At 50.0% G+C, this 13,909-nt stretch overlaps 1 protein-coding gene across 1 annotated transcript; it reads right to left on the reverse strand.

The window, feature by feature from the left end:
* Nucleotides 1-1,787: 1,787 nt before the first annotated feature.
* On the reverse strand, nt 1,788-7,086 carry LOC132381753 (interferon regulatory factor 2-binding protein 1-like). The gene has a single exon (XM_059951325.1). The coding sequence runs from the start codon at nt 6,945-6,947 to the stop codon at nt 5,052-5,054; it is 1,896 nt and encodes a 631-aa protein (XP_059807308.1). The 5' UTR covers nt 6,948-7,086; the 3' UTR covers nt 1,788-5,051.
* Nucleotides 7,087-13,909: the final 6,823 nt, after the last annotated feature.

Raw genomic sequence — 13,909 nt, forward strand, 5'->3', positions numbered from 1 at the left:
CCCATTTATCACCCTCTTGCCCATTGCTTGTTCTAGCCAATCACCTGCAAGAACAGAGCCAGGTGCAACATGTCGCCGTGGGGAGGAGCGCGCTGTCAGGTTTTAAGACCTGGGAGCAGAAGTTAACCATTTGGCCCATTACATTGGTGTTACCATTCTATCATGGCTGAGCCTTCCCTCTCAACCCCATTCTCCTGCCTTCTCCCCACAACATTTAACGTCCTGACTAATCCACGATCTAATTAACATGAAAAATTCTGCAGATGCTTAAAATCTAAAGCAACACACACACACACAAAACGCAGGACAAAGTCAGGTCAGGCAGCATCCATGGAAATAAACAAACAGTCGACGTTTCGGCCCAAGACTGGAAAGGGGGAAGACACCAGACTGAGGAAGGGGAAGGAGGATAGCTAGAAGGTGATAGGTGAAGCTAAGTGTGTGGGAAATGTAAAGGGCTGGAGGAGAGTGGACCATAGGAGAAAGGGAAGGAGGGGACCCAGGATGAACATGATAGGCAGACGAGAAGAGGTAAGGGGCCAGAGTAGGGAATGGAGGAGGGAAGGGACAAGGAAAAAAATGAAATTACCATAATGACAAATCAACATTCACGCCAGTAGGTTGGCAGCTACCTGGATGGAATGAGGTGTTGCTCCACCAGCCTCACTGTGACAGAAGAGGCAACCTTGGACCAATGTCGGCACAGGAATGATTAGTGACTGGGGAAGTCTGTTTCTCGTGGATGAAACAGAGGTGTCCCCCAGTATGAAAACAAGTCATCTCATAAAGGCAGATTTATTTTTCCCTCTCAACCCCACTTCCCTTGAAGAAACTGATGCCCTTGCTAGTTAAGAACCTAATCTTATAAGGGCTAACACGAGGAAATCTGCAGATGCTGGAAATTCAAACAACACACACAAAATGCTAGGAGAACACAGCAGACCAGACAGCATCTATAGGGAGATGCGTTGTCGACATTTTGAGCCGAGACCCTTCATCAGGACTAATAGAAAGGAAAGATAGTAAGAGCCCCTCCCCCACTACTTTCAAATCTCTTACTATCTTTCCTTTCGGTTAGTCCTGACGAAGGGTCTCGGCCTGAAATGTCAGCAACGCATCTCCCTATAGATGCTGCCTGGCCTGCTGTGTTCTACCAGCTTTTTGTGTGTGTAGTTGTTCTTATAAGGGCTACTTACTTTCCCTCTCAACCCTAATCTCCTGCCTTCTCCCCGTAACATTTGACGACGTTACTAATCAAGAACCTAGTAACCTCCACTTTAAATATACCCAATGACCGAGCCTCTGCAGCCGTCTGGGGCGATGAGTTGCACAGATTCACCATGTATGATCGTATGCCCATTGCGAGCGGGGGTTCAAACCCGTGCGGAGAAACCCCACGGGATTTCCAATTGCAATGCCTGTGGATGGACCATCAGGGTTTCCAATGATCCAAAAAGGGAATTTTAGTTTGTGGCCCTCTGTTAGTCCCAGCTTTCCCGAAGCCAAGACTCTCCAGTTAATAAACTGACCCACTCATCCCTCCCAAACAGCTACGAAACAAAACTTCCAATTAACAGTCACAGAACAAACTGAGCCCCAGTAAAAAGGTTTTATTTTGTAGATGTTTCATCTTTAAATATATATATATATACACAGTGGCATGCAAAAGCTTGGGTACATCTGGTCAAAATTTCTGTTACTGTGAATAGCTAAGCGAGTAAAAGATGACCTGATTTCCAAAAGGCATAAGGTTAAAGATGACACATTTCTTAAATATTTTAAGCAAGATTACTTTATTATTTCTATCTTTTACAGTTTCAAAATAACAAAAGAGGAAAAGGGCCCGAAGCAAAAGTTTGGGCACCGTGCATGGTCAGTACTTAGTCACACCCCCTTTGGCAAGTATCACAGCTTGTAAACACTTACTGCAGCCAGCTCAGAGTCTTTCAATTCTTGTTTGGGGGATTTTCGCCCATTCTTCCTTACAAAAGGCTTCTAGTTCTGTGAGATTCTTGGGCCATCTTGCATGCACTGCTCATTATGTCTATCCACAGATTTTCAATGTTTAGGTCAGGGGACTGTGAGGCCCATGGCAAAACCTTCAGCTTGCGCCTCTTGAGGTAGTCCATTGTGGATTTTGAGGTGTGTTTAGGATCATTATCCTGTTGTAGAAGCCATCCTCTTTTCATCTTAAGCTTTTTTTTACAGTGTGATGTTTGCTTCCAGAACTTCTTTGTAATTAATTGAATTCATTCTTCCCTCTGCCAGTGAAATGTTCCCCGTGCCACTGGCTGCAACACAAGCCCAAAGCACGATCGATCCACCCCCGTGCTTAACAGTTGGAGAGGTGTTCTTTTCATGTAATTCTGCACCCTTTTTTTCCAAACGTACCTTTGCTCATTGTGACCAAAAAGTTTTATTTTAACTTCATCAGTCCACAGGACTTGTTTCCAAAATGCATCAGGTTTGTTTAGATGTTCCTTTGCAAACTTCTGATGCTGAATTTTGTGGTGAGGACACAGGAAAGGTTTTCTTCTGATGACTCTTCCATGAAGGTCATATTTGTGCAGGTGTCACTGCACAGTAGAACACTGCACCACCACTCCAGAGTCTGCTAAATCTTCTTGAAGGTCTAATGCAGTCAAATGGGCTAGCAATCCTACGAGCAGTTCTCTCAGAAAGTTTTCCTGGTCTTCCAGACCACAACTTGACTTCCACTGTTCCTGTTAACTGCCATTTCTTAATTACATTATGAACTGAGGAAACGGCTACCTGAAAACACATTGCTGTCTTCTTATAGTCTTCTCCTGCTTTGTGGGCATTATTTATTTTAATTTCAGAGTGCTAGGCAGCTGCTTAGAGGAGCCCATGGCTGCTGATTGTTGGGACAAGGTTTGAGGTGTCAGGGTATTTATAAAACTTTGAAATTTGCATCACCTGGCCCTTCCTAAGGATGACTGTGAACAAGCCATAACCCTAACAGGCTAATTAAGGTCTGAGACCTTGGTAAAAGTTATCTGAGCTCAAATCTCTTAGGGTGCCCAAACTTTTGCATGATGCTCCTTTCCTTTTATCCCCCACTCTAAAATTGTACAAAACAAAAACAATACATCAATTCTTGCTTAAAATGAAGAAATGTTTCATCTTTAACTATGACTTTTGGAAATCAGTTCATCTTCTACTCACTTAACTATTCACAGTTACAGGAACTTTGACCGGGGTGCCCAAACTTTGTATGCCACTGCATAAAAAAATTAAATCATGATTATCACAAGTTAACATAATTACAGATTATTACAACATGGGGTGTGGAAGAAGCAGGCAGTACAATCACAGGAATTAAGAGAAAACACACTGGTTAATCAGACCACCATGAAATCCTTACAGTGACACTATTGAAACTTGCCCAGAAATTTACTTGCAAGGGGGCAGTAGTTTTTAAATTAAAGTTTTCAAACAGTAGTATTTTTGATACACGTAACAGGAGATGATGAAACAGCAAACCACGCTGTCTGCCATGATGAATCACATTTTGATTACAATCCCCAATCCCACTCAAACAACCGTGAATTACACCGAACTCCTGCGGCAGCCCAGAACTGTCTTGTTTCAGTTTCACTGGTAGCTCTGCCAGACTTGCATGGCAACAGACTTTGCCCGAACTCAAAAATAAAAAGATTGAAGTCCCACTGCGGGACAGATTCGGGGGGGGGGGGGGTTGGCTAGTCAAGGTGTAACAGAATTTTTGGGAGGACTACCAGAGTTCTGCCCGCCAACTGGAGGCTGATAGGTTATGATTCTTCAGGCTGATTTGTTCGTGACTGACGCAAAACAGAGGAACAAGATAGTTCCCAAGCGCCTCATTATGACAATCGTGACACCACCAGTCAATAAACCAGGGTAAAGCTCGAAACAAGCTAGGGCCACACTTCACCCTCCCCTCATGGATGTGGAGTCCATGTTATACTTTGCCTTTGAAGCAGCGAATGTGTTTTGGGAACACAGTAAAACTCCAAAGGGTTACACATTCCATGTTTGACACTACTCTGCAAGGTTTAACTTTTTGTACTAATTAAAAGACAAATCCCTGCCTGATATTTGGGCACAAGACCATTCTCCCTGGAGACTGGCCGAGTATTCGACCTGCTGGCAACACTGAAACAAAGACGCCACTCTCAGCTTGTCGGGCAGCTGCCGTTCACAGGCTACCCAGACAGCCCCTTCCTCAACCTCCCCCCTCCCCAGGGTTCCAAGCTCCTCTGGAAATCCCCCCATTCCTCAATCAGGGTTCTCGCGATACACATTTATGATAAAATCTCTCACTATCCATGAGTTACAACAAAACAATTCAACACAAACTGGACTTGGTTGAGATCTTGCCGGCTATACAGCTGCAGTTGAAGCCCTGACAACAAGGGCTAATTCAGGAACACAAGTCGCACCCACTATCCCTTTCCAGACTCGTCTGTACAGCTCTGACAGTCCACTTCAGAACACCATGCATCTGCTCCGGCAGAGAGTCGCAGCCAGCAATAAGTTTGACCATCAGCAGGCTGGCTGAGCTCTGCAAACTGAGCCGGGGGGCACTCGGGTCAACGAACGATGCTCGAACCTTCACCGTCCACAAAGGCGAGGGCGGATAGCACGAGGGAACGGCAGGTCAACCAAACTGCTCGGGTACGCTTTCTCACACTACCAGAGCAATATTTCACAACATAGAAACACGCACACACAATTGCATGTCCAACAAGAGTCCGATGAACCAACTTGAATAACCAGATGGTAGTCCTTGTGCTGGGTGCCCAGCGGATACAAGCCCAGGCTCCTCGGAGGATCCACGTTACCAATTGAAGCAGTTTCATTCTGTAGTCAGTTGGCAGACACCCTTCCAGGTCGCCTCAGACTGTGGAATTTGGCAAATACACCCAACACAGTCAATTTTTTTTTCTAGGACTCCGCCCAAACAGGTGAATAATTTTGGTTAGGAAGGCAACCCAGGCCCTCGGGAAGAGTGCTTCAGTTTACACAGATGACCCAAGCAGTGCAACAGTTCAGGGGTCCCGTTCCTTCTTCACCTTAATGTCACCGGCCAGGATGGTGGCGATCTCGCCCTGCATGAACGCCCAGGGCACGCTGGAGCCGACCAGCGGGCACTTCTCGCCACTGGGGCAGTACACCTCACCGCCCGCCCCCTGGGCCTTGATGCTCTCCCGTGAGCAGGGGAAGCAGAACTTGTGGGCAGGCACCGAGGGGCACTGGACAAAGTGGGTGTCCTCCAGCCGCTGGTGGCAGATGGTGCAGCACAGGGGCCCGTTGGAGGAGTCGGGGGCCCCCTGCACCTCGCTGGCATGGCCAGAGTCCGGGACCCCAGGCTCGCCGTTGCGGGGTGTCAGCCGTCGCTGGCCGCTGTGTCCAGGGGCCGTGGTGGAATGCACGGGCTGGCCGGTTTCCTTGGGGTCAGCGGCGCTGCTGCTGACCAAGGCCACGGGCGAGTGGCCCACTTGAGCCCCTCCCTCACCGCCAGCCGCCCACGGCTGCCCGTCGCCTGCCTTGCCCGCTGCCTCTGGCTCACCATCTGGCGAAGCCTTTCGGCGGCGAGTCCCTGGCCGGGCCTGGCCCCCCGGCAGGCCAAGGCCGCCCGAGTGGGCTTCGGGCAGAAGGTCAGCGGGCAGGGCCTCCTTGAAGAGGCGGGTGCCCTCGGTCAGCAGCTGGGAGAGGGGCCGCCAGTCACCCGAGCCCCCGGACCTCCTCTGATACTCCAGGCAGTCGAGGCCCGGGCTGCCCGGCCTCTCCTTGCTGCTGTCGTTCAGCATCCGGCGGCAAGCCTCGGTCGCCCCGCAGTGCACGGAGCCCGAGCCGCTCGGGTACTCGATCAGGAGGCGCAGCTCCAGCGCCCGGTCCTGGGGCCTCTCGGCCGCGTCGAAGGCCAGCACCCGGGCGGTGAGGGAAGGGTCGGCCCGTAGGCGGAGGGCGAAGGGGGCACACTCGGACAGGCCGAGCAGTGAGTCCCGCACGGCGGCTGGCCGCCCGGCCCACTCCTCGGCGCGGTGGCGGAGGGCGCGGCCCAGCTCGGCCAAGGCCTCCCCTCCGGGGGTCGAGGAGGAGGCGGCCCCGCCGGGTTTCTCCCGCAGGGCCCGCTCCAGCTCGGGCCGGCGGCCCAACTCCAGGCCGAGGGCGGGCGCGGGCCCGGGGCCGGGGCTCAGGCCCAGCAGGGCGGCGGCGGGGCCGAGCAGCGGGCGGCGAGCGGCCGGGAGCTCGGGACCGGGGGGCGGGTAGTCGGGAAGCAGGAGGCGGTGCGGGTGCGGGGCGGGGGGCCGGGGCGCGGGCGAGCGGGGCGGCGGGGCCTGGGCCGGGGGCACGGCGGCGGCGGCGGCGGCGGGGGCCGGCAGCCCATGTGCCCGCTTGAGGTGGCGCGCCTGCTCGATGACGCGCTCGATGCGGTCGGCGCCCTCGTAGTTGACGCAGCCGCGGCACACGGCCTGCGAGAAGTCCCAGATCATGGCCCACGGCATCCGCGGCAGGTCGCACAGGTAGCACGAGTGGCGGCGGCTGGCCGAGGCCGAGGCGGCCGCTGCGGCTGCGGCCGCGGCAGCGGCGGCGGCGCTGGTCGGAGGCGGCGGGGCCGAACCCATGGCCCCCGGGGCGAACGAGCGAACGCGGCGTCCGACACAATGGAGAAGGGAAAAGACTAGGCCCCAAGGCACTGCGCCTGTGCTAAATGTTCGGTCCTCCAGCAGCTCGGCGCCTAAGCGGATCGGTCCTCCAGCGGCACTACGCCTGCGCCAAATACTGGGTCCTCCAGCGACACTGCGCCTGCGTGAAATTATTGGCCCTCCAGCAGTACTACGCCTGCGCGAAATGTCCGGTCCTCCAGCGGCACTACGCCTGCGCAAAATCTTCGGCCCTTCGGGTGTACGGTGCCTGGGCTGATCGGTCCAGTGTCCCATGGAGGGTCTTGGCCCAAAACATCGATTATGTATTTCGCTCTATCGATTCTGCCCGACCTGTTGAGTTCCTCCAACACTGATAAGTCCTTCCAGCAGTACTGCGCCTGCGCCAATAGCTCAACTCCCTCCTCCAGATTGCGCCTGCGCCAACTATCAGCTCCCACCGCATTCCCCCGCGCTGATATTACGTCACCACACGCCTCACTGCTTTGTGGGATTTGTAGTTCTATTCCTTGCCTTCCTGAATTCAAGTTAGAAATTTAATTATATTAAACATTAAAAATCGTAGGAACGGCAAAATTCTATTGGTGGGTGACACAGTTGCGTGACACTTAACAGTGCCAGCGATCAGGGTTCAATACCTGCTGCTTTCTGCAAGGAGTGTGTATGTTGTCCCCGTGACCGCGTGGGTTTCCTCGGGGTGTTCCGGTGCTCCCACGGTCCAGGGACATGCGGGTTAGTCAGTGAGTAGTGGGCACGGGAAGTGATGTCAGCTCTCCACCATACACTTGTTACCGATTCCCAATCAACATAACCACTGGCACGGCCTTCTGCATAATTGCGACCCTGTGCTGAGCCCAGGAGGGGTGTCCCGAGATGATTCTGTCAGCTCCCAGCCTCTGTTGTTATTCTGACTCTCCTTTCCATTACCTGCCTATCATCCCCCCTCACCATCACCCCTTCCCCTCCCCTCCCCTTTATACACATTTCTCCCCTTTTATCTCTCCATCGACACCAGGGGTTCACAACCTTTTTTTATGCTATGGACCTGTTCCATTGAGCCAGGGGTCTGTGGACCCAGATTGGGAACCCCTGTTCTAGATGAAGGGTACTCAATCCGAAATGTCCACACACTCTCTCCCTAACAGATGCTGCCTGACCTGCTGAGTTATCCCTCTCAACCCCAATCTCCTGCCTTCTCCCCGTAACTATTGATGCCTTCACTAAGAACCCATCAACCTCCTCTTTAAGTATACTCAATGACCCGGCCTCCACAGCCGCCTGTGGCAATGAATTCCACAAATTCACCACTCTACTGGCTAAAGAAATTTCTCCTCATCTCTGTTCTAAAGGGTTTCCCTCTATTCTGAGGCTGTGCCCTCTGGCCCTAGGCTCGCCCACTAATGGATCTCATTTCAGGGAGGTAGCGCCATCAACTTGCGGGAGACACCTGGGAGAAGTGGGATGTCTGCAATAGAGTAGCTCCTTAGCAGCTAGCCAGCTTGTTGAAATAACGTTAGCTATGCTAATGAATGAATGACACCTGTTAAACTCACCTCAACATGTCTTTTATAGTCATTTAACCCACCATGGGCAATAGAAAAGTCACTGTTACAAACAGTGCAGCGAGCAACACTGTCATTATTTTTTACCCCTATTAGGCAGGGTACACTTTAGTGTAGTTTGGAGTGAAGTACGTTTTTTTGGAACACTGCCACATCGTGTTCTCTCTGTCTGCTCTCTCTCTTGCTCTCTCTCTTTCTCTCTCTCTCTCTCGCTCTCTCTTTCTCTCTCTCACTCTCTCTTGCTCTCACTCTTTCTCTCTCTCTCTCACTCTCACTCTCTCTTTCTCTCTCTCGCGCTCTCTCGCTTTCTCTTGCTCTCTCTCTCTCGCTCTCTCTCTTTGTCTCTCTCTCTCACTCTCTCTCTTGCTCTCTCTTTCTCTCTCTCTCTCTCACTCTCTCTTGCTCTCTCTCTCTCACTCTCTCCCTCGCTCTCTCTCTCTCTCTCTTTCTCACTCTCTCTTGCTCTCTCTCTTTCTCTCTCTCTTTCTTGCTCTCTCTCTCTCTTGCTCGCTCGCTCTCAAAAAAATCGATTTCCGGGATATTGTGTATAATATTGTATATGATAGCGGGAGCCGCTATCAATATGCGGGAGACTCCCGGAACTTCCGGGAGAGGTGGGATGTCTGCACCCTGTCCATGTTCACCGTCTAGGCTTTTCAATATTCAGAAGGCCTCAGTGCGATCATTCCTCTAAGTTCCAGTGAGTACAGGCCTGGAGCCATCGCAGGGGAACCTTCAAGTAAGTTCAAAGTAAATTTATACATATACAACCCTAAGATTCATTTTCTTGCAGGAAAATAAAAATGTGCTATCGAATAGATACTGATGGACAAACTGAGCAAATATGAAGAAACACTGAGAACAAAAATTAATTCCTGGGATCTCCCCCGGACTGTCTGCACTGCCAGCCTCTCTTTGAAATGGTGCCCAAGCGATTCACAACACTCCAGATGTGGTCTGACCAATGCCCTATAAAGCTTCTGCAGAGCATCTTTGTATTCCAGTCCAACATCGCGTTCGCCTTCCTCACCACCGACTCAGCCCGCAGGCTGACCTTCAGGGAATCCTGCACTTGGACACCCAAGTTCCTTTGCACCTCTGATTTCAGAAAATAGTCCGTGCCTTTACTCCTCCTTTTAGAGTGGCCCGGGGATACACTTTCCTGTCACTGAATGCCCTCTGCCAACTTCTTTGCCCATCTTCCTGATCTGTCCAAGTCCTCCTATGGATCCCCTGTTTCCTCAACACTACCTGCCCCTCCACCTATCTTTCAGTCATCCACAGTCATGGCCACAAAGCCAACAATTCCATCATCCAGATTATTGATATATAATAGAAAACCTACAGCACAACACAGGCCCTTTGGCCCACAAGGTTGTGCTGACCATGTCTCTACCTTAGAAATTACTAGGGTTACCTATAGCCTTCTGTTTTTCTAAGCTCCATGTACCTATCCAAAAGACCCTATCGTATCCACCTCCACCTCTGTTGCTGGCAGCCCATTCCACGCACTCACCACTCTCTGAGTAAAAAACTTACCCCGACATCTCCTCTGTACCTACTCCCCAGCACCTTAAACCTGTGTCCTCTTGTGGCAACCGTTTCAGCCCTGGGAAAAAGCCTCTGACTATCCACATGATCGATGCCTCTCGTCATCTTGTACACCTCTATCAGGTCATCTCTCGTCCTCTGTCACTCCAAGGAGAAAAGGCCGAGTTCACTCAACCTGTTCTCATAAGACATGCTCCCCAATCCAGGCAACATCCTGGTAAATCTCCTCTGCACCTTTTCTATGGCTTCCACATCCTTCCTGTAGTGAGGTGACCAGAACTGAGCACAGTACTCCAAGTGGATTCTGACCAGGATCCTATATAGCTGCAGCATTACCTCTCGGCTCCTAAATTCAATCCCATGATTGTTGAAGGGCAATACACCGTACGCCTTCCTAACCACTGAGTCAACCTGCGCAGCTGCTTTGAGCGTCCTATGGACTCGGACCCCAAGATCCCTCTGATACTCCACACTGCCAAGAGTCTTACCATTAATACTATATTCTGCCATCATATTTGACCTGCCAAAATGAACCACTTCACACTTATCTGGGTTGAACTCCATCTGCCACTTCTCAGTCCAGTTTTGCATCCTATCAGTCTCCCACTGTAACCTCTGACAGCTCTCCACACTATCCACAACACCCCCAATGTGAAAAGAAGTGGGCCCCAGTGTAAGACATAAAGTTACCAAACAGACCATCGGGCAAATCCCTACTCCCCTGGAACACCTCCCTGTTACCTCCCAGGACCCCTGCTTCCTTCCTCCTTCAGTCAATGGTCTGAGGCAGGGGTCCCTAACCTGGGGGCCCCCGGACCCCTGGGTTACTGGTAAAAGGAGGGATCTCCTGGTCCAAGGGGACATAGTTACAATATAAGGGGCCGTCCAATTTATTCTTCTTCCAGACAGTATTGGATCTCTGGAACCCAGGACATGCCCTCTTCTCACTGTTACCATCAGGGAGGAGGTACAGGAGCCTGAAGGCACACTCTCAGCGATTCAGGAACAGCTTCTTCCCCTCTGCCATTGATTTCTGAATGGGTATTGAACCTATGAACACCACCTCACTTTTCGTCTTTTTGCTCTGTGTTATGCATTGCACTGTACTGCTGCCACAAAAAAAAGGAAACAAATTTCATGATATCTTCGGTATGATAAACCTGATTCTGATCTGGGTCTCTATTGTGGACTGAGAGTGGGAAGGGGGCAGGGAGAGGGGAATCACGGTTGGGAAAAGGGGAAGGGAGAGGGAAGCACCAGAGAGACATTCTGTAATGATCAATAAACCAACTGTTTGGCATCAAATGACCTTGCCTGGTGTCTCAGGGCTGGGTGTGTCTGCACCCTCTGCCACCTGTCCCACACCCCTCCCTCGGCGCTCCACCCTCACCATTCCCAACATCCTTCGCCCCTGCCAGGTTTATAAACTCGCTCCACGCTCCACATTGACAAATACAGTACCGTGCAAAGATCTTCAGCTGGCACAGCTTTGTGGGCTGAATTGCGCTGTAGGCTTTCTAAGTTTCTACGTGCCTGCCTTTTGCACGGTACTGTAAAAGATACATTTGACCGTATGTCTCGAAGTTTCAATGTACAGGTGACAAATAAAGCTATTTTAAAAATCTTTAAACTCAGCAGGTCAGGCAGTAGCTATGGAGGGGAATAACTGGTGGCCATTTTGGGCTGAGGCCTTTCAGCAGGACTGAAAGCTGGGGCCAGCATAAACCAGCCTTGCTTGTAGTTAATTAGTGGGACAGTCTAGGAGGGCCTCAAAACCCCCTCCTGCTCCTATCTTCTTGTAACACTGGAGGAACTCAGCAGGCCAGGCAGCATCTATGGAAAAGAGTAAACAGTCGACGTTTCAGCTTGACTGTGCTCTTTTCCATAGATGCCTCTTGGGACACGCATTTTTTCCTGGCGTCGTACTGCGGTTCCACAAATAACCACCCGGTGGCGATGTTGCCCCACAAATCTTGTTCTTCGGCCTACAGTGTTTAGCGCCCGGGGCTGAGGAACACTACAGGTGCCAATGGCCACAAAACAATCATTCAAACCGCACCTAGAAATCCTGAGTTCAGCTCCAGTAAGATTTTAGAACCTGACGATAACTTGTCAAACACAAGGAAATCTGTAGATGCTGGAAATTCAAACAACAACACACACAAAATGCTGGTGGAACACAGCAGGCCAGGCAACATCTATAGGAGAAGCACTGTCGACGTTTCGGGCCGAGACCCTGACGAGGGGTCTCAGATGCTGCCTGGCCTGCTGCGTTCCACCCTCATGTTGTGTGTGTTGCTGATAACTTGTCAAGTCTATTTGTAAGTGGGTGGACATTTTTGGAGCAAACTTTTAATTCACATTTTCAAAGAGTAAAAATGAAGAAAAAATTAAAGATTTATTTGTCACATGTATATAGAAACATTCAAATATTTGGTGAAGTGAACCCTCTTCTTGTGAGCCTGCTGAACAAATCTATAGAATAGTAACTATAACAGGATCAATGAAGGATCAACCAGAGTGCAGAAGACAACAAACTGTGCAAATGCAAATATAAATAAATAGCAAAATATAATGAGAACATTAGACGAGGAGTCTTTGAAAGTGAAACCATAGGTTGTGAGAACATTGCAATGATGTGGCAAGTGAAGTTATCCCCTTTGGTTCAAGAGCCTGTTGGTAGGGGGGTAATAACTGTTCCAGAACCTGGTGGTGTGAGTCCTGAGGCTCCTGTACCTTCTTCCTGATGGCAAAACTGAGGAAAGAGCATGGCCTGGGTGGTGGGAATCCCTGATTATCGACGCTGCTTTTCTGTGACAGTGTTTCACGTCAATGCGCTCAGTGGGAGGGAGGGCTTTACCCATGACGGACTGGGCTGATTCCACCAGAATTTGAAGGATTTTCCATTCAAGGGCATTGGTGTTTCCATACCGGGCTGTGATGCAGCCAGTCAGTATACTCTTCGCCACACATCTGTCAAAGTTTGTCAAAGTTAGATGTCCTGCCAAACATCCACGAACTCCAAATGAAGTAGAGGTGCTGCCGTCTAATTGTTGTGATTCCAAAGATGTACTGAGGGTCACTTCCTAAGTAACCTGGCCAATATCTATCCATTAATCTGGATTATTTAGGAATAGGACTATTGTGCCATTAATTCATTGGTTTGGCAGAATCTTACTGTTTAGAATTTGCCCTCTCGGCTTCCTTTATTTAAACACCTTGTTGGCTGCCTGAGGGGTTGCAATAGGAGCGATAGAAATGTGGACAACGCTCACAAAACGCTGGAGAACGTCAGCCATCTACCAAATAGTCAATGCTTTGGACGGAGACCATTTATTCCGAGCTCCTCCAGCATTTTGTCACTCAAGATTTCCAGCATCTGCAGAGACCCCTGTGTGTTTTTTTAAGAAACACGGGCCTGACCTTATCTGAATTAAGATCTCCCGGTGGGGAATGGCACATTGCTTCTCCCAAATTCCCAACTGGATTAGAGAGTTACAGAGTCATATGATACAACTGTCCTTTTGGCCAATCGGCTGGCATTTCAATAGCCCTTATAATTATGTATAACCCTGCCAAATCTTCCTCAGTCTTTTACATTCTAAAGAATAAAATCCAATCCTATTCGATCTTTCCCTATAACTCAGTTCCTCCAGACCCTTGTAAATCAATCATTTGCAACATCCTTGTAAATTTTCTCTGTACCCTTTCAACCTTATTTACGCTTTTTCTGTAGGCAGGTGACCAAACTGCACACTATACTCCAAATTGGGCATCACCAACCTCTGATACAATTTCAACTTAATGTCCCATCTCCTGTACTCGATATTCTGTTCTACGAAGGCCAATGTGCCAAAAGTTTTCTTTATGACCATGTCTACCAGTGATGCCACTTTCAATGAATTATAGACCTGTAGTCCCAGATCCTTTTGTTCTACCACACTCCTCAGTGTCCTGTTATTCACTGCATTAGACCTACCCTGGCAGGTCCTACCGAAATGCAAAACCTCGCACTTGTCTGCATTAAATTCCATCTGCCATTTCTCAGCCCATTTTGCCAGCTGGTGCAGACCCCTCTGCAAGCCACGATAGCCTTCCTCACTGTCCACTACACCCCCGATCTTG

This window comes from Hypanus sabinus, chromosome 26, assembly GCF_030144855.1.
Source record: "Hypanus sabinus isolate sHypSab1 chromosome 26, sHypSab1.hap1, whole genome shotgun sequence".
In the NCBI taxonomy this organism is placed as follows: domain Eukaryota; kingdom Metazoa; phylum Chordata; class Chondrichthyes; order Myliobatiformes; family Dasyatidae; genus Hypanus; species Hypanus sabinus.

Excerpts from the sequence above, each read along its gene's own strand:
- LOC132381753 (XM_059951325.1), bottom strand. The coding sequence starts at position 6,947 with ATGGGACACTGGACCGATCAGCCCAGGCACCGTACACCCGAAGGGCCG.